Source organism: Stegodyphus dumicola, chromosome 3, assembly GCF_044657685.1.
Source record: "Stegodyphus dumicola isolate Sdum_Otavi_A_Nest chromosome 3, ASM4465768v1".
In the NCBI taxonomy this organism is placed as follows: domain Eukaryota; kingdom Metazoa; phylum Arthropoda; class Arachnida; order Araneae; family Eresidae; genus Stegodyphus; species Stegodyphus dumicola.
Window position 1 is genome coordinate 91,236,987 of NC_140770.1, and position 22,360 is coordinate 91,259,346.

The following is a 22,360-nucleotide window of genomic DNA, read 5'->3' on the forward strand; positions in this document are numbered from 1 at the left end:
AAACAGTACAAAAAATTCCACTTTTTTCCTCGGTAGTTCAATCAAAGTTCACGCTTTAATCCTCCCCCTTACTCGCCAAGTGACTATCAGAATGCAGCAACCCCCATCCCATGCAAATTCACTTCTTAGGATAGGAAATTGAAAGTGACCTTGCTACTTCTACTACCGTACACCATCCAAAGTGACTAATTCAACAATGAGAAAAATTTTTAACTGGATTACAGAATTTAAATAATTAATCGGGCTTAACTCTAATTCTATTAAACCTATCTGAATGAAAGTAGACTTGTTAGAAGAATAATTTTTTTCTTCTTTAGTATAAGTTTCAAATGCGAGTATTAATATTAAGTACTGTTAAACCACACTATTACACAGAAATTCGGCCAGATGCTAACGTCTCATTTGCACTACTTGATGAGAGTAAGTGAGAAACAGAGTTTAACTTAGCTTACAAAACCCCAATTAATAAAATTGAACAATTAATTCTTTGATTAAATAAAATTAGCATTGTGTAGTCTAAATTTAGAATAACTGTTAAATTACATTTTGAATAATAGATATGTGATATTTAATATAGTGTTAATTAATTAGAACCACTTAAATTTTAGCTACACAACGTGAGTGTTCATAATTTCAGATATTGTTCATAATCAAATGTGTTTTATTTTCAGATAATTTTTTTTCATGAACTGAAATATTCACGAAGCAAGTTGTTTGTTATCACAAGTTCTACTCTATATAATTAGTTCTTGAACTGGAGTTTTTTTATATTGGACATTTTAGATAACTAACATTTTTGTGTGGTTTTAATATATTTCTGAGAATTATTGTCTTGAATTTTTATTGCTGTGCATAAAAAATATACATTTACCATGATATTACCATATATATTTACCATCCTTTAGATGGTTTATAATTTATTATCTAGTTTCACATTACCTTCTTTTCTCTTATAAGTGTATTTCATCTTATGAATATTGATTTCATATTGTTTCATCATTTCTATTTTAGTTATAAATTTTTAATAATTGGGTAATATAAAATTATACTGAAAAAAATTACTTTAGCCATTGCTTTGGAATGTTAAAATGTTTGTTGTCATTTGCAGTATTCATAGCATATATTTAATTTATTCTATCTTTTATTTTGCTCTTTTAGAAAGTGATGTCCTGTCTGGAGTGTGTATTATTGAAAATTCTGCTTTATCTGTTTTTGCTAAGTCAGGTGAAGATTTTATAGTAAATATCCCTTTTCAGGTAAGATATTTTATTTACTTTTTGTACTTTCTGGTTATCCCAGCCCCACCAAAAGTTTCAGACTTGTTGCCGAGTTTGGAGAAAAGTTATTTGTTTGAATAGCTTTACATGTTTCAATGATGTATTCAACGCCACCTACTTTTTTCATGTTTTTCTTTTTTCCATACAAAGCATGTACATTTCTTGTTTTTGTGCTGTTGTTTTTATTATGTATGCAGTAATCTGCTTTTGAAAAAAAGAAAGAAAAAAAGAGAGAGAGAAAAAATCACAAATTTAGCACTACACTCTAACCATTAGTTGTTCAAGAATAAATGAAACTTCAACCTGTTCTCCAACATCACACTCCAGCTTAATGAAAATAAAAGAGGGCAAACTCTACTGTTCCATTATGATTTGTTTTGACAAAAATAAATATATTCAGTGTAAAAATAAATATTAATTAGTAAAATAATTGCTAAATTTTTAAAGTGGAAATCCACATGTACTCAAATACTTCTGTGCTACGTACATATCTTAGTTGCCATATAAATGCAGTGATACCTCATTATAAGTCATTGTTTCATTCCAGGTCTTTGAACTTATACAAAATTGGATGTATACCAAAAGAATTTTTTCACTGAGAAATAGAAGGAAAATAATTAAGCTATTCTTGTTAAAAAAAAATCTTTTGTTATTGTAACACTGTTTAATGCAATAATGCAAATGCTGTGGGTGAAATATACACTCCCATTTAAATTAAAATTTACTAAATTTATTTATCTCTTTTCTTCTGTCAGGTTCCTGTATAGACCTGGCTGTGGATCGCCAGATCTGATCTTGTCTAAAAGTCAGTTAAAAGAACTTTGATTCTGCAGTCTTTTCAGGATATTTCAGATATCTGGCATTGTTTGGTCATTCCAAAAAATGCTATTATGGCTTGCTGGGATAGTATTTCCCTGCAAATATTTTGACATCCATCCATTTGACCGAAATTTCCTTGATTAATGAAGTAGTGGTTTTCTCAGTCTCATCTTCCTCTGAATCTAAAGAGAGTACCGCCATCTTATTCTTGTTCTCTTTCTTCTTACGTTCCTGCTGATTCTGTGTAGTCAGCTCTTTTTTGTATCCCATGAGATATTATGTGTTTATTTTTTAGTCACATTCACATAATTCAATTGTGAAATAGTTCTGATTTAAAAAAATGTTTTTAAATAACAAGTAGTGAATTAGATACATTACTTTCTTTATTGGCTTTAATAATTACTTTTCAGTGAGTTGATATTGCAATGTAATGTATCTGATCTGTTGTTTACTCTTTAGTAGACGTATGACCAGTTGTATAATCTTTAATACAGTAGTCATTTTTCCTTTGTAAGAATCTACAATAATAAAACTGACATGCATGCTAATCCTAGAAGATGGAGAGGTGCAACAAAATAATATTGTATTCAAGTATTGCATATCATCTTTCAAATTTTAAATACAAGGTGTTATCTTGCCATTTAGTAATTGAGAAAAAATTATATCCAAAATTAAATTTGTTGAAAATATTGCTTATATACACTCTTCTGCAAAAAAAATCGAAGCACCATAAAGGAAATGGTTGTTTTTGATGAAATTGAATATGTGTATAGCTCATACACAGATAATAAAATGATTAAAAAATCAAGGTTCTAGTACCTGTTCATGGCTCACAATCACCCATTGAGTGTTCACGTTAGTAGTTGGTTGAACCGCCCTTGGCAGTAATGCATGCTTGAATTCGTCGAGGTAAGGAGTTGTAGAGGTTCCTAATGTTATCCTGTGACACATTCTGCCAGGCATTCATCAGTTGTCACTCCAGATCTGCGATATTTTCTAGTGCCCGAATCTGGCGGACTACTATGTCCCAGACATGCTCGATTGGTGAAAGGTCTGGTGACCTTGCTGCCCAAGGAAGAGTATCAACCACATAGAGACAGTTCAGAGATATGCGAGCGGTACATGGCCTGGCATTATCTTGTTGGAAAATGGCCCCAGGATGATGTGCCATGAAGAGTAATGCAACCACCCGCAGGATGGTATCAACAAATCTTTGAGCTGTTAAAGATGTACGGAGGATGACTAAAGATGACCTGCTGTCATAAGCTGTCATAAGAAATAGCACCCCACACCATCACACCAGGGGTTAATGCTGTATGCCATTTGGTTATGGCATATGCTGTATGCAAAGGCTATTTGGGACCACTGGCCCCGCCCTCTCCAGACACGAACTCGGTGGTCATCTTCTTCAAGAGGGAAGCGGGATTCATCGCTGAACACTATATGATGGCAGCCATGATGATCAGTTGCGACACCACTCCAGACGACTCCACCGATGTTGTGGAGTCAAAGGCCAAATGTCTTAAAGGCCTCTGTGGGCGTAACCCAGCCTCAGACAAGCGCCGTGAGATGGTGGATGGTACCACGCGAGGTATAGACGTGGATGTAGTGCATTGAATAGTTGACAATGATACCGTTGGGGTGGTTCGGGCATGGCGCACAATCATCCTATCTTGCCTCGCATTTGTGCTCCTTGGCTTTCCAGAGCCTTCATTTCGTTGGCAATTTCCTTGTAGCAACCATTGCTGCCAACATCTTTGCACAGCAGTGTCTGTACGCTGCAGGTGGCAGTCTATTCCTCGGTATGACCACCCAGCTTCATGCAACCCTACAATGCGACCACATTCGAAGTCATTTAGTTGTCTGTAAGGTCTTCGATATCATTGTAATGGCATCTTTAGTCGCTTCTTTACGGAATTACAATGACAACAACAACAACAACAAAAATTTTCTGCCTCTGTTACTGGTTTTATATTTTGCGAATTGCGCACTAGAAATGCGTGCTATGATCGCAATTCCCGTTTATTTGCCTTGAAACTTTGATCAGTTGCATGTTCGATCAAGATGTTTTTGCATACCAAATTTCATCATGATCACAAAAGTCCTCCTTGGTGCTTTGATTTTTTTGCAAAAGAGTGTATATGTATACAAGCATATTTATACAGACATGCATTTGTAAAAACAAAGAGGATGTATAAGAATCAGATAGCATGGAAAATATTTAAGAAACTGTCAATGTGCATGCAATAATCTAGATTTTCATTACATTAACTTTAAATAAAAAATATTTTAAGTATATTAATTTAGAATATCCCTGTAAATTTTAGAATTAAAATAGTAATAGAAAATTTATTTATTTATTTTTCTTATTTTTGTGATTTAACAATTTTTTTAAAATTAAAAAGTTTATTCATTTTGCAGGTCAGTACCCTTTAAGAAATTGCATAATATTATTCTAAAAAAGTATTATTATATTAAAAGTAAAATAATTTATGTTAGGTTTTTATCTGATAAGAATTTGAACTCATGTGCCTACACAAATTCAAATTATCAAATTAAAATTCTGAACTTTGAAAAATAGTTTCTTTAAAGTATGGTTTAAAAAGGCCATTTTGTAAAGGGAATTTATGTCAGAAATTATTTGAATTTCAACTTGCATGTATAATATTCAACCTCTCCAGACAAAAATGTGTCAATGTATATTTAGTGAAAATTTATGCAAATCTTAAAATGGTTAAACATGTTGAAGCATCATATTTTCATTTTAGGTTAATAGAGCTTGGTCATCTAAATATGGAATAATATTTGAAAGAAATACTACTACTGAAGGATTCCAGAGTGGCTCAAAAACGTATGTTTCATGTAAACAAAATTCATTTCATCATATCTCTGTGCATAATAAATTTTAAAATATTAATACATATGTAAGTAATACCGTACTGTGGAATGGTCAAATACCCAAATTTCTAAACTACCAGTTTTTTTTTTTTTTTAATTTCTTTACAAAATTTAGGAATGGAAAGTATACAGAAGAAAAAGCAGATGTACTTTAAAAGCATTTTTTCTCCCCTGCTAACTAGGAAATCCTTAATTGACGTAGTATTGTCTTTAGCCACAACCACACTTTCAGTCCTTGAGTGGTTGTGAATAGAATTCTGATTTTTCTATCTGAGTTAAATCATAACTGAAGCCCAAAAATATATTTGTTTGTTGCTCATTTTGGGTTTATTTTATTGGCATAACACCAGGGAAAGTAAAAAGAATTAGATTGCAAGGAACTTAAGTTCTGTTAGCATAGTAAATTGCATTCTTCCTTAACTTTCTAATTTGACTCAGTTTATTATTTTTTGCAGGCTATTGTTATTGCAGCTATCTTATTTTAATTAAAGTTTGAATTTTCGATTATGTTGAAATGAAGATACTTCTTACTATCATAACCACCATAGCATAAGTTGCCAAATTTTTAGATTCCTGCAATTCTATGCCAACCTTGCTGATTACAGTTGTTTAGACAATCAAGTGCATCACAATTAACTAGCATTGTACTCATTATTTTTCTTGTATTCCAAGCTTCAGTGGTTTTATTAGTGAAATCATTACATTTTTTTGTCTTAATTTTAAAATATGTGCTTGTCAGATTTGCTTGCAGTGGAAGAAACTTTGACTAAATTTGTGCAGGAATACAGTAGTTAGCTGCAAAGTGACTAAAGGAAACAACTGTTTTGATTTACTCTACCAAAAGAAACAAGCTTCATTTGCAAATAGGTTTGTTGATTGATTTTGGGGATGAAAACATAATGAAATGTAAAATATGTATTTCATAATATATATACACTGACTCAAAAAAAAGGGGGGTTAGTTTTTTATTTTCTGTTCTTCTCAGGTGATTGACGAAATTCAACTTGCATTTTTTTATTTTTGACCCAAGATCAGACTTTTTCTTTAGATAATTTGATTCTACTAGTCAAATTATGCATAAAAGACAAATTTTGTAAAATTTCCTTAGAAATGTCGAGTAATTCAAGAAAAATTTTGGCTGCAGTTTTTTCACTTTGTGAACTTTTCTGTTTATGTTAAACTTTTCACTTTTCTTTCTGCACCTATTAAAAAAAGACTTTGTTTCTTTTTTCATGCAAATATTTTTACTTCATATTATATTTTTTTAAATTTTCATTAAAAATTCAACTTTGAATCATTACCAGTTTGTATATAGTATGTTTCAATATTCAGTTTGTATTACCTTTGAATTTCAACTTCTGACAATCATTCCATCAAACATTTCGACAAACTGAAGTTCATGCAATCAAAGATTTAGTGTATGTTCACAGTATGACAATTAAGTAATCAAGACTGTATGAAAAAATAGAACACTGCAGAGTTTACATTGATGCAACTTTTTATCATAATACAAATACGATAGGTAATTAAAAGAGAAGGCTTGTAAAGGTTTATTTTTGGCGTGGCCTGAAGAGTAGAATTTTATGTCCTTTCTCTCTCAGCCATTTCAGGAAAAAAAAAAAAAAAAATCTTTGAGTCCAACCCAGGCAAACAGGCTGGGTTGGTTTTTGTGAATTTTTCTGCGTGCAACATAAATGGTAGCCATTTTTCTTTAGAAAAGTCGTACCTAAAGGAATACTTTCCTGTAGGCAGATAGTTTCCATGTACTTTCCATGTTCCATGTACCATCAACATAATTTATGTGTGATTTCTAAACTAAAAAATGAGATACTCACCTGAAACCATTTCAGGAAAAAACCTCAGTTTCTTTCTGAACATATAGATCTTCATTCATTAGTTAAACTAAATTTATTTTTACTTTTTGGCAGAAGGGATGAAAAAATTACAGGTGCAAATGTTACAACTTTGACAGATAGGAAATTAGCATTATGTCTACAGAAAAGATCAACATTTAAAATTTTTGAAATTATTTTACAAGAATTTTAAGTTATAATATCATGAAAAATGTAACAAAAGTAATAATAATTTAAAATAAATGTAATAACAGTCATGATGCATTATATTACTAATGATTAGAATTCAGATTTTAACAAATCACAATTTGACGTTTAAAAATGTCTTTAATCTAAATCTGTTTAATAAGAAATTTAATTTAATTTAATTGAATTTAAATACAAATTCAATTAAATAATTCTTTGCGCCATTGCTACAAGGAAGGAAATTTAAATTTAAACTAATTTAAATTTAAATTTTAACAAACACGTATAAAAGTAAAAAAGTAAATTTAAAGCCAAAATTAAAAAACAAATTTAAAGCCAAAAAAAATTTAAAAAAAACATTAAAAAAAATGTGTAAACTTATAAAAGATTTAATTCTCGAACTAATCTACAATATCATTTAAATTCAGAAGCATAAGCAAATCAAGTGCAAAACCAATCAATGAAAATAAATTCACTAATTTAGCAAATTAAAATTAATCTAAACAATTTTTTTAAAAATGCATAAGTGAATGACTGTTGAGCAGGCAGGAGGCAGACTTATCAAGGGGAAGTTGCCTCCAAACCTAACTCTCCAATCATTCAATTCGTGTTTCATCATTCATGCAGGCAAGGGTAAACGTCAAAACCAAAAGTAAAAAGTGAAGAATGTCCAAAAAGAAATACCAATAAAGTGGTACCCTTAAAAATTAGCATTTAAGAATTAAAGTTCTAAAGGAAAATACTAATGAAGTCTTTTGAGAAACAAGCAAGTAAAGTATTAAATTAAACTTTTTAAAAAAAAATTAAATTAAAAAAAAATTAATTTTTTAAAAAAATCTGGCTTTAAATTTACTTTTTTACTTTTATACGTGTTTGTTAAAATTTAAATTTAAATTAGTTTAAATTTTAATCTAAATCTTATGTTTACATAAAAATTTTGATTTGGGGGGGGGAATAGTCTTTTATGGTAATACAAGCAGCCTTTTTAAATGTAAACAGCAGATTGTTTAATAAATTTACTGTGCTGTTAGTGCCACAAAAATCTTTGGACATGACATATCTTCAGAATCAACTTTATTTGTTGCCTTTGCTTCACTCTGAAAAGAAGATAAAAATCTTCTAGTAAATTTTGATGCTTAAATATATCTCTGGTAGATTTAATACATTTAATACAATTTTGTAATCTGCAAATAATTTTATTGCATCTAAAATGAAGTTTGGTAAAATAATGGATGATAAAATGCTGAAGCTAAAAATTTACTCTTGTGTGTGGGGGGAAACTTTAAACTTTAGAATAACAAACTTTAGAATTTAATAAATTTATAAAATAGCTTTTCATATATTATGAATATAGTTATTCAAGTACGAATTCGTAAGTTTTATAAGATTTACTTTTACTATCAGAAACACTTTACACTTTTAAAACTTTCCATAAAAATACTTGGTAAAGCTCTCCTCTGTATCACAGAGCACCATCAATAGTTAGATTTCAAACTGCTGTGAATGTTAAATGCTAAGTGCATCTGAAAGGCAAAGATCTCATGGATATCTCAATACTCCAACTTTGGCTCTGAACTAACAGCTGAAAAACTGATGCTATCTTAATCATAAGTAACTTTTCCTTGACTGTCAAAAAACCTTTAGTACCTCCTACTTCTCGAAGTTACTGGAAGGCATATGAGAGCCAGATTTCATATGCCATTCTGGTTGTAGTTATATATAGGGATAAACAGTTATTCAGTTACAATTGTAAAGGGACTAGACCGAAATGTCACCAAGTGTAGCAACTTTTGGCGCTATATTTCTAAATTTGGCAACAAAAATTAGTCACTAAAACCATTGCCAGCATATCTCGCCAAATTAACGAGATAGCCATTTACTCAATGTTAAAATAAACTTGCCTCCTGTAATTTATTTTTCCAGCACAGCATTTTCTCTTTCAAGCATTTTATGTTACATTATTAAAAAATACTACAATTTTAAAGAAAACTTCGCTAAAATTTCTTACTTACATACAAAAATTCATAACATTGCTCCCTTCCCAAGGACTGCACATCTCTGGCAGTGCAATACCTGGACAGGAAGCCATATTTATGACTAAAAGAAATCACTGTAATGCTAAGATAATAGTTTCAGTGAATAACGTAAAACAAATCAAATGAATGCATAAATTTACAAATTTATGTACAAGTAGGACCATGATTTTAATAGGAGAAAGTACTTTCCTTCAAGTCGAATTCCCATAATCATATTTTGTCACCTTTGTTGACTCAATATCCTATAACTGTTGTATCATGTTGGGTCTTTTTCTTCTACATCGCCAAGTCAATTCGTTCTCAAGCAAAACTGTACATCACTTCAAAATGTGCCTGGAGATCTTGAATGTACTCCACAGGCGATGAATGTGCATCCAGAGAGTGACTGAATAACAGATAAGGCAGACAAGGTATTATCAACAAAAGGAAAGGGAGATGTCTAATTGCTATTTTTTTTTTAAAAATTGTTTTGAAAATGCACAGAGGACTAATTTTAATATTCTGTGAAAATTGAAGAGAGTATGTGACCTGGATATTTTGATACTGTTAAAGATATAATTATAAAAGTACAAAAAATCAACAGAAAAATTGCCAGAAATTGATAAAATAAGCTAGAAATTCAGAATAGACTTATTTTCTCATTTATCTGATAGCGCAATGATCTGTTTGTTGATTATATAAAATGTTAAAAAATAGATATGTATGAAAAAAAAAACTATGAAATTAGTTTTATTAAATTATAAATTAAGCCAAGATGACTTTTGAAAAAATTGATTTGAGGTGCTTATGAACTCTTGCTTGAAAAACATGTCAAATTTCATAGCTCTGAGATTCCATCTGTATGCATAAGCACACAAATTGTTTTATTGTTGTAAATTAAAACATAGTGTAGGATAAGATAAAATTTAATTTTTCAAGCGATTCAAATTTATGCATGTATTAAGATATAAAGGATAAGCTTTTAAGATGTTTTAACCTATAAGAGTATGAGAATTAAATTTGCAAACTAATCCTAAAAAATTAAGAATTTATTTAACATGCAATTTTTGATTTTTAATTTTTGATTTATGTATTTTTTTAGTCCAAAGGGGCTTTGTCCCTGAAGGACTATTGTTTTCATTTTGCGATTTTGCGTTGAAAACTTTAAGAGGCTATATCACTTTTCAAATTGTTGCCACCAAATACTCTCACCCTGTATTATATTTGACGAAATTAAATAAGGAAGAATCTGCATAAATGTATGTATGTTTATTGAACTGTGATAAAACGGTAACTTGAGCCATCCAATTTTGAATGACGTAATCCAGGGTTCGTACGGTCCTTAAAAGTCCTTAATTTTTTCAAAAATGATTTTTGGTCCTTAAAAGTCCTTAATTTTGGCCAAAATGAATAAACGGTCCTTAATTTTGCTCATTTGACATTTCTTATCATTTCTAATGATTGCCATTCTAAGTGTGAATTACAATTTCTCATGAATATGGAGTTAAAATTACACGGCTCTTAACCAATCTGTTGGCGGATTTGCGTTGCAAATGATAAAAAAAAAAAAAAAAAAAAAAAAAATTAGCTACCCGAACGAAAGTATCTGTGTCTGATTGGCTATTCACCCAATCTTTCGAAACAGGTGTTATCCATAAATTTAGGCAGATTGTGACGAAAGCGTGAAGCCAGAAGTTCTTTAAGAGGCGAAAGTGATGATGAAGGTGCTCGAGAAAAAAAAAAGGGGGCGGGGATTCTGAAAATATTTGCCAAAATTAGAGCAATCCCAACCTGGAAGGCCACAACCCTTCCGACGCCAATAGGAACGAGATGCCTGAAAAGTGCATTTTCAATAAACTGTGGCTTCGTCAAGCTGATTACAAAGACTGGATATTGATGGATGGCAATCCTTAAATGTGGTCTTTGTCTAAAACAAATTGAAATTTCTAGAATGGGAGAGTCAGCGCTGAAAATTCACATGAAAATTAAGTTTCGTTTCATCATTTCAATTTGTTTTTACACGGTTTTACTTAGCTTAATTTCTGTGTTTGTTTCAATTAAGCCATAAATTAATTTTTTATCACCTTCTACGGAGTTTATTCTCTTTTGCACATACTATATGTATGGGATATCGGGATTATGAGTTTATTTCTACAGAGGGTCTGTTATCGATTTCGCGGGAAATCTGTTGGCTCCATTTCGATTTTATTCATGAATTACTAAAGTTATTGGGTAGAAGTTTAACTGAAAAAATACATTCCGTATCATATATATATATATATATACAGTACAAAGTCCGAGGTCTGGACTCGTTGGGACTTCGGCGATCTCCTTTTATCTCCAGATCTTCTTTTATCTCCAGTGCGCGGAACTGCGTATCAGAAATTCTAAAGATATACTCATTTTAAAATTATTTTGTGACATTGCTGTTGAACTGAATTTTATGGTTTAAGTGCAAAGAACATGATATTTAATAAATAAAGGTAACACACAAAACATTAAAAAAATGCCCCTTATGACGTAATTTAAAATCTGAAACCCTTCAGATTTTTTTTTTATTATTATTTATGTATGATTTTGTAATTCATATTATGTTTTTAATTTTAGCAATCAACCAGATAGCTTACCTGTGATATTCAGCATGATGCATCCTCTTGATGATATAGCACCTGTCGTTAAACGATCAGTGAGTACATCAACAAATCCACAATCAACTCCACAACTGAAATACTTTTGTGATCCGTCAGAAGAAATTATATTCTGTAATTTGAATCCATCACTTATAATGACATATAATAAAAAAGGCTTTCATTCTGTGTGGAAGTTGCGGACTACAACATTTGAGGTATATAATTTGATTAAGTTAATATTTTGAGATTTCCTTATTACTTTTTTGCATTACATGTATAAATCCATGTTTATGGTTGGCATCATTATATTTTCTTATAACATTATACATTTTTCACCATAGCTAACTGTATTCTTTAAACACATAATTTTTTAATTTTGAAACCCCAAAAGATCTGGAATTTCTTATGCTTCTTATTTTATGTTGCATTGATATCTGATTCAAATTTTTGTTGCAAGGTTCTGAATTATTATTTTATGTATGTATTCTGAAACTGAACAGAAATAATTAATACTGTCGTATTCGTCCTGCAAAAGTATATGAAGTCAAACTCTTGTATAATGAACCTGGCTTGTAATGAACTTCCACATATAATGAACAAAACATTTAGTCCAGTCCAACTGCACTATACACTTAATATTATTTTACACTCTAATAATGAATCTTTAAAGTTATTATGAAAATTATATAGAATGAATCTATGTATATCATCAGTTGGAACATATATATATATTTTCATATTTTTTCCAGGATTTTTTGCATGTGTAAATGAAAAAAAAATTAAAATCAGTTCTGTTTAGGATATTAAAAGCACATTGTATCCTTAAAGGAAAGCATCTTTACTTTCTTTTGCCTTTACCTGTGTTCTGAATAAGACAGGTATGAACCCAATTCTAGAAGAATGACACAGAAAGTGTATCTGATAACACTGTATAGTGATAGTGATCTTTGAACATGAATAGGTTCAAAGATGTATTCTACCTGAAATACACTAATCCTGTTGCTATAGCAGCCACCACCCACCAGACACCGTGACGGTGGCTGTTCTGAGAGACAGACAGTGCCTACTTTTCTTCCTCTGCCTCGCACCCCTGAGCATTCCCCTGTACATTGCGGAGTTGGTTATTTGTAGTTGTTTGTGCATGCTTGTAACAGTCTTGTCATGTATTGCTGTCAACAATTGTGAAAATCTAGGTATTGTTTTACTTATTCTGAGATTTTACCAATGCATGGTTTTATTGTATTTTTAGTAAGTATACGGTTTGTTAAAGGTACTATTTGATATTAATTTTTTCTGCATCATGTAAAATTGTAAGATATGAAAATTAAATGAAGAAAAATGGAACATTTAATGTAGAATGAGAGTTAGATTATTTCTTTACTTCTGTGAAAGATAAAAATGAACTATTTATTGTGCAGTACAGTTTTGACTTTAAAAAAGCGTATGCAAATAAACACTATTTGACTCATAAAGAAAATAAATATTTCAATTTAGAAGGTGAATCTCGACAAGCTGCAGTTCAAAAATTGAAAAATGAAAAGCATCATTAATAGGCATCTTTTAATGCTTTTGTAAAGAAAAATACCACTGCAGTTGCTGTTACTTAAAAAAAATAGCACATATACTTGGAAAAAGAGGCAGACCATTTAGTGAAGAATTGAAGAACATAGAATAATTATAGAATGTATTGTTAAACCAGTAGACATGTTATATACAGAAAAAGTTGATACATACAAAAAGTTGCTTCATTCAAGAACTCCACAGCACGAATTAGCTGAAAATGTAACAGAGCATCTTGGTACAATTATACATAATGAAGATGTTTATTTTTTAATTGCTTTAGATGAAGGCATTGATCAAACTGACTTGGCACATTTTATTTTTTATTCGTGCCATACCTAAAGATTTTCAGTGTTACGAAGAACTTCTTGCATTAGCTTACACTAACTGGAAGAACTTGCGGAGTTGACATTTTCGAAAACTTCAGAGAAATATACCATCGATTAGAATTAAATGTCAGTAATTTAGTCAGTGTCTGCACCAATGCCACACCTATGAGAGGTAAAAAAAGATTTATATAATTTTACTGCATTTTGCAACAGCAAAATCTGTTTGCAATCATTTTGCAAGACACTCTGGATAGAACTATTTCAGTTGTCAACTATATTCGTGTAAATGCAATACATAATCATGAATTTTGGCAGCTGCTAAATTTGGACAAGGAAACGTACAGTTTGATCTACTGTATTATTGCAAGGTTTGCTGGCTATCAGCAGGACAGGTTTTGATAAAACTTTTAGCTTCATGACGACGAATTTTAAACTTTTATCAAGAACAGAAAAAAGCGTGTGATCTGTTAGATGAAGCATTTTCCAGAAACATTGCATTTTTGTTTGATATTATGGCAAAACAATTTAAATATTCACATGCAAGGTAAAATGAAGCATATATGTGAAATGTTGCAAAAGATTCAAGCATTTTGAAAAAAATAACATTTTTCAAAACATTGCTCTCATGCTTAGATGTATCTGCAGAACACATTTTAGAGCTAGCAAAAATGTTGAATGAGCAAAAATATAAAAATAAAACATTTGATGAATATGTAGATTCTTGGATTTTTTAATAGAAGAATATACTAGATTTTCAGATTTTGATGAGCACGTTCTGGTATGAAACTGGCTTGAACCACATTTAATAGATATATCCAAAGCTCCTACAGAACTACAAATGGACTTGTTTGAGTTGCAGGAAGATAGTATCTTCAAATCTCTTTTTGACACATAGAAATCTATAGAAATCCCGTAGAAATCTGGAAGAATGCTGTTGAATATGCATGCTTACAACAGCATGCACACCATTTACTTTCCTCCTTTGGAAGTACTTACTGCTGCGACTCAACGTTTTCTCTCATGGACAAAATTAAAACTATTTTAAGAATGCAAATTACAGATGCTCATTTAGATGATCTACTAAGGCAACATGCTAGGAAGTGTGATCCAAATATTCATGCATTTTCAGACAAGGAACAAATGCAAATATCCCACTAAATTAAGTTTTCCATCGGATTTTAACATTATTTTACATACTGTTTCTATGTTTTTTTTTTTTTTTTTTGTATCTTAATTTTATTATTATTTTTTCATTGGTTTTCTTTATAATCTAAAAAATAGTTCTACTTTATTATTTTTATTTGAAGTAGTATTTAAATATATGTAGTTGTTTATTAAAAAAATATTAAAGATTAACATTATAATATGTTATCAACCTTATGTGAATACAAAAATATTTTATATTGTAAACTATTTTAATAAATGACTTCATGTTTTTTGCATTATTTCTAGCTATTGAAATAAATTGATAAAACTAAACAAAAAACTATAATAATTTCACGAAAGTCCATTTTTAGGTATATCAACTTATGCGTCCTCCCTTATCACCTAATTTAAATGTGGCCTCCCATGGTAAAAAGGTTCCCAATTCTGCTATAACCAAATAAACCAAACAAACTTTATTGTACTGTATTGGTCAGCAGGATTGACCGTGAACAAACAATACATGTGTTTGAATCATTTGAATATATGTATGTAAATGGGATCTAAGAAGATAAAAAGCATTATTCCTGAGGGGAATTATTTGAATTTGACTTTTGTGGTCCAGGAATAAATCAGCCACATTCAGCATGAAATGAATTCATTTTTATTGATATACATTCACATTTGTTGAAGTTAGAATACTTTTATATAAAAGGTATTAAATGTATATAAATCCAATCATAAAAGCATATGTATAAAAATGTATCAAAAAGCCTTTTCAGATAAAGGTACTCTTTGGAAGAAATAACTAGCATCTGTCATAAAACAGAATATTAAGCTAAATCATACGGCCATTCAGTATATTTTACTTTTGATAAAATTTAGGTAAAAAAAAAAAAAAAAAAAAAAAAAAAAAAGGTAGGTACTGAATGTAATTTTTGCTGTTCTGGCTGAAGATCCCATAAAATCGGTGCTGCTGAAACAAACTGCGTGAAAATGATCAGCATCAATACAATTGCTCACTGATGCATATACATTTTACAGACAGGAATCATTAAATACTATTATGCATGACTTCTTGTGTCAAGCAGCATATATATTAATGGTATTAAAAATGCTTCATATTAAAATGCACCATGAAAGATGAATCATCCATGTTTTACATTGTGTTTATGAATTTGTGAAGTTTGAATGCTGTAAAGTTATTGAAATTATGAATGTATTTCTTAAATCTTCCTGTCATATTCTGCAGTAGGTATGGAGCACTAACTGTAGTTGTAACAAGGTGGAAACATCGATTAATGCAGTAATTTTTCATTGTGACATCTCAATAATAAGTATGATCATTTGAATTAGCTTGGCAAGATGCAAATACCAAATGCTAGATACAGTACAAAGTCCACCATCCAAGTCTCCAGACCACCAGCAACCTTTTTTTTTTTGTGTGTGTGTTTTTGTATGTTCTTTATGTATGCACACTTGATATTATTCTAGAATAAAATATGGAGTATCCTGGCTTTTAATTTCACTTTGGCACAAATAAAAAACTTTCATACTGATTCTTCAGTACACCTCGTCTATTAGTACACTTCGATGATGGAAAATCACATAGCAGTGCATTGTCAGGAACACTTTCTTGGCACAGTAGTGACGACACAAAGCACAAAAATTCAAGGACACAAACAGTGTGACAAAACATGTTTTATTATGTTTAGTACAGCAGAAACTAACAAATAAGAACAAAAACAGACAACGATCATCATTAAAGAAGGTGTTTGAAATTTCGACCCAGGACTATTATGCAGGCCTCGTGTCTCTGACACATAGAATACGTATGATGCATGGTTCGTTTAGAACTTGTAGCAGCGGAAGGGTGCACCCCAATGATTCAGAATCATATAGCAGTGCAGGGTTGGAAATGCTTTCCTGACTCGTTGGTGTACACAGAAACATCGGAAATTAAAATACAGCAGGTATGTTAATATTTGTTTTAATAATAAATTTACGTGAACATAAGTAGCTTGAGTCAAAGCTAGTGTTCAAAGTTTTGTCCACCAACTTCAGTGCATGCCTCACATCTATGGTGCTTGAAATTCTGAATATGCTGGAATATTCCAGGCATATCTCTAATTTTCCCAGCAGCTACCATGATTCGTGTGGCCACCTCCTCGGCATTGTCAGCGAGGTGTCATAAACCAGTGTCTTCATTTGCCTTCATAAAAAGAAATTAAGACATGATGGGTCCGATGGTCGAGCAGGTGAATGCAGTGGAGCTCCACCTTCAATCCACTGTTGGCCAAATCTGACGTCTAGGTGCGTACGAACATTGAAATGTGGGGGGGCTCTCATTGTGTTGGAACCACATTGTCTGTTGCATCGAAGCAGAAATCTGTTTGTCATCTAAATGTTGTGGCATGACTTGCTGCAGAATGATAAAATAGTTAAAACCAGTTAGATGAAAAGGTAACAGGTAAGGTCTGATAAGGTGATTTCCCACAATGCCCGCCCAAACTTTAACTGAAAACTGACTCTGCACTGTACGACATTGTGTTGCATGAGGGTTCTGTACTGCCAGGAGATGGCAGTTACCTGCATTGAATATTCCTTTCTTTGTGAAGGATGCCTGATTGGTGAACAACACATTGGCAGGGAAACAATAATCTGTAACACAGTTTTCAAGATACTATTGTGCAAAAGCAATACGAGGTGCATAATCACTTGATTGAAGTGCCTGAATATGCTGCACATGGTATGGATGCATTTTGTTTTCTCTTAGAATCCTTCAGATGCTGGAATGAGGAACTTCAACTGTGTGCACTACACTTCACATACTCAAGTTCCCTGTACCTGATGTAGCGTATTCTGTTCAATGTTTGGAGTCCGTGCTGATTGTGCCCGATTCATTGCAGCTCTTTGAAAGGAACCTGTTTCAGCAAACCACCAGTGCAGCCATGAAAAAAAAAATTATGGCTGGGTGTGTGCCTTATAGGATATCGTTCTACGTACAAGAGCTGTACAACTGGCTCACTACAGTCTGTAGCTCCATATGCCAAATGCATATCAGCTAACTCCACATTCATATAATTTGTTCATCCTACTAAATCTGCATCCTTATGCAAAATGACGATTCCCTGCAAGAACTCTGGGAACTTTCGTGCAACTCCATCTACCGTATTGGGAAAGCATTTTAGACCCTGCATTGTTGTATGATACCGAGTCATTGAGGTGTATCTTACCCCTCCTAGAATTCTAGAAGTTCTGAAACGTGGCACTGAGACACCCTGTATATATATATATAATATATTATGCCACTCTGTTTCTGGTTCACTGAGCTCAGTTTCTTAAATGTTGGGGAATTGCACATTTTTTTGGTTTAAAAATGACTAAATGATGTTATTTGTATGTTTTTGTTAAGGTTCTTATGCCTATCTGCATGCAGTAGTTTTGGAATTCTCAATAGTTCAAAAGTATTACATGGCACTGCTAAGCGTAATGATGCGGCCATTTATTTACATAGTAGTAACATTACTCTTAGTAAAACAGTGAATTAAATCAATTAGGGCACCAACTTTGGTGTCTTTTTGCCCAATATGACAAAAAGTTTCAATTTTGTGCACCGCAAATTTTGTCTTCCTACTCATTGGTCAAATTGCTTGTTTTTGTCTAGAAATTGTAATTTTAGTTGTAAAAATTGCTTTTTTAACTGTTTTAACTATATTTGGTGTTTTAGATTTCTCTGTGTTTTACTGTTTTCATTAAAATGTTTTGAGTTTTTATGTATCTTTGCCTTGCTGTGAAGTGAGAACTGAATTGATTGAATGAGAAATATAGCTCTAATTAAATTCAAGGGAATATACTTAAACTAAATGCAGCAAAAAATGTATAATTTAATAAGCTATACAGTAAACCGTGGTGTCCATATCAGATTTTTTGCTTTCATCAGTTTGTGACTATCAATATTTGGCAGCTTGAGAAAAAAATCATTGAGCAATGTCTAAGCAGATTATATATTTTTTTAAATATATATTAGTAATTGACTGTGAAAGAGCATAGTAACCTTTTATGTTGACATGCTTGGAAATGATTAGAGGATTCATGTAACTGTGCTGAAAAGTGTTGAGTGTGTTGATGAGGCGGAATTTAACAGACATTTCTTTCCATATGCAAAAAATAGATTTTGTAAATGGTTCTCATAGACCAAAAGATAACATTTAGAGCTGTGTGAATTGAGAATTAAGAGATGGCAAAATCTTTAGAATTTAGGGAGGTACTTGGCAGTAGAATTTAAGACCCACTGAGACTGCACTGGACTGCAAAATGTCTAAAACTGCCTCTCTATAAGCCTTAAATATATGTGAGAATTTATTTATTTGGGAATCAGATAAGCCTTGAGCATGTTCAGGAATTAAGCATAATGAATAACATCGTACTTCAGACTTAACTTCGGCATTAAAAAGAAAACAAAATTTAGCAGAACATGTCTTTAGTTGCCAATCTCATCATGCATCGTTACTAGTATATAGTGGTATTTAAACTTGATGGTGATATCTATGAATTTGACAGTTTTCATATATCATGTACAAAAAGTAAATTTTCCAACTAATAAAATGAGTGAAAAATTGCAGAATTGTGAAGAAGTAGTAAATGAAGATGGTATATCAGAAGTTTTTTCATTGTGATGACAATGTCCCAATCTCAGTCAACTAACAGATGGCAAATCTCTAGTATGGATCTAAATCCAGAAACTATCACATATCCATTGTGAAGAAAACGACAGGTTCTTGAGAGCAAAAAAAATTTTTATTGGTAATTTAGCAGGAATTCTCGACAGAGCAATTACAGGACTTAAACAATGAAACATTGTAACTGAATAAGAAATTATGTCTATTTGTAGAATTAAAAAGAAAGTATTAGCACAAAAAACTAAGTAATTTAAATAACTTATATTGAAGGAAATTTTTAATAAAGCAAACAAATAAATAATGAGCTTTTTTTTTTGTAAATTATGATTAACTTAAGGTCATAAATGCCTCATGATTTCATAAGCCATGATTTTTTATTTTTAATTTTATAAGTTCTTCATATCATCTCTAGATTTAAAGTAATGATATAATATCCAGAAAAATCTCAAATCTGGAATCGGTGAAGTCCTGATGGATCCGGATATCGAACTTTGTGCCATATCTAAGTGACCATGGAGGAATTCTCTTGCTGGTGGATCTGTTTCTATTGCCTAAATGCTAAGCATGCTTATTTAGTTAAATTCAGTATGGAAGAATGTGCTTTTTCCCCCAAATAGATATAGCCTAATTATTTTCTCATATTGAAATGCTAGAAATGATTTTCTTTTTCATGATCAAATGATAGCGAATGTGAGATTTTATTCAATAAGCTTTTAAATTTTAAAAATAACTTGTAAGTTTTTATGAAAAGACTGTTTCTACACGTGTTACTCTAGATTTCATCTCCTCGAGGTCTCCATCAAATTGCTCATTTTTAACTATTTTAGCGTGCAACGATTGAGAATTTCTTTCAAAAAAAAAAAAAAAAAAAAAAAAAAGAAAAAAAGAATCTGGGCCTTAGTTACACTAATGGATCAGGGTTTTCTATGCTTTTCTTTACGCTATGGCATAATTTTTTTCCCTGATAAAACTTATCCAAATTTTAATTTGTTCAAATAGATTAATTGTTTGGGATAGTTTGAGTACACTGACAGGTTGTGAGAAATGATCTTTGAAGAATTTATTAGATGTTTATGTACAAAACTTTACTAGATATTCACTAAGAAACTGCAAGTAATAGTATTCCAGATACATTACTGTATGTTCTCAAATTACTTTTAAAAGGGAGGTGAAAAATCAGTAAGAATTATTTTACACGAATAGTGGAAGTTTATAAAGCACACTTCGAATATCAAGTTATGCTAATGTAACTTTAAATTTTTACTATTATTTTTATAGAATGAATTTTAAAGTATTGAAATTATTTTTCTGTTTCCCAAATATAGGAAGCTGAATTTGCTTGTTCTAAAATTCAAATAGATTCACAGAATAATCCTGTTCATACTCCTGTTACTAGAGCTTCATCGTATTCATCTAAAAGTAGTCATTCTAAGTTGAATCTTTCACATCATACTCCTGGGCATAGCACTCATTCTCCCTTTCGGAGCTTCCCATCCAGTTGTGTTAATTCACCAGCAGGTTCTCGTTCTATGAGCCCATCTGCTTCTGGTCTTACTCATATGGCCACATTGAGGTAATTAGTTAACTTTATACTCTGGAATATTAATATTTAATAAGCATTGTTTATATTAATATTTTTGAAACATATATAATTTTTCTGGTTTTAAGCAAGGTATTTTATTTTATGTTTATTACCTTTTTGTTATATTTTTCCCTTCAAAAAATTACATATCGCAATTTTTTCTTTGCAGTATGCTGTGCTTTTCTTTCTTAAAAATAAAAAAGCAGACCAATTTATTTGATTCTGATCAATTATAATTAATCTGATTATTTGTTACCTGTTGAAGAAATTAAACCCATTAAAAATTCTGTAAATTTAAATAATTTGCAATTAAATTTATCTAATTTATTATAATTAGATTGTTTTAGTAGAATCTGCAGTTTTGATTTAAAATTTAGATGTAGTACAATTGTTTTCAATCATAATTTTGAGTTTTTCAATTAATATCTTTAAGAATTTGAGTGCATATTTGATTTATAGATTTGTAACATAGGCTACTTAAATTATGATGAAATGCTACCTAACTGCTATTTTAAGCAGTTTATCTAAAATATTAATTGTTATTTAGAAATGCTAATTTATTTGGAATTTCATCATTAAATAGTGTTCTCTGAAGTAGATATCAAAATACATTTTCAAGTAGGATTAACTGCTTTCAAACAGGATGTGTGTGCCACTGATTTCATATTTTCATGTCTTTTCTTGATATTTTAATGTGATAATATTTTAAGTCTTTGGTTAAGTTTAGGTGTAAATATATTACTTTTTATTAATATCTTTAGGTAGAAAGGAAGATGAAGAAAGGTTTTTAGTTACAATACCAGCTTAGACATTTTTTGTTATTTTAATAAATCAATGTGGCTTTATAATGTAAATTGCTGTAAGCATATTCAAAATAGGGTTTTCTTCTTTTAAATAACTGTTATTAAGAAGCAACCTCTGAATCTACTTTTTATGATTGTTAACTTTTAATCTTGTTTTTTATTTTCAAAATTATGGCATGTATTATAAGTCTAAAATTACTTAGTTGTCATAATTTTAAGGCATTAAATTTCCTCATTCTGACAAAAATTTTGCCAAGTCTTCTGCACAGTATCTCATTTAAATAAGAGATTTTATATAATATATTTTATAAGATATGTATATAAAGAGATTTTTTAATAGTTCTTTTCAATTTGTTGTTAATTTTATTAATATATTTCTAACTTTTTTTTTAATATTAGAAATTAATTTCCAGTTTCTATAATTTGAATTTAATTTTCAGATCACATCTAGGGCCAAAAACTCAGTGTCACCAATTCACATAGATGAGACCTTTCATTTATTTTCCATATTATAATTGTATACTGTTTATTGATGTAATAAAACTATGTGAAAACAATATATACATTTTGACACTCTGTAGGT

The 22,360-nt window shown here is 30.8% G+C and overlaps 1 protein-coding gene across 3 annotated transcripts in view; it reads left to right on the top strand.

Annotated features, from left to right (window-relative positions):
* The window catches only part of shtd (anaphase promoting complex subunit 1), a 221,328-nt gene that overhangs the window by 29,234 nt on the left and 169,734 nt on the right, over nt 1–22,360 (top strand). For all 3 annotated transcript variants that reach the window (XM_085813065.1, XM_085813067.1, XM_085813066.1), the window contains exons 5-8: nt 1,159–1,256; nt 4,865–4,947; nt 11,656–11,893; nt 20,718–20,965. In XM_085813065.1, coding sequence (XP_085669191.1) covers nt 1,159–1,256; nt 4,865–4,947; nt 11,656–11,893; nt 20,718–20,965 — 667 coding nt within the window. The remainder of the gene's footprint in view (nt 1–1,158; nt 1,257–4,864; nt 4,948–11,655; nt 11,894–20,717; nt 20,966–22,360) is intronic.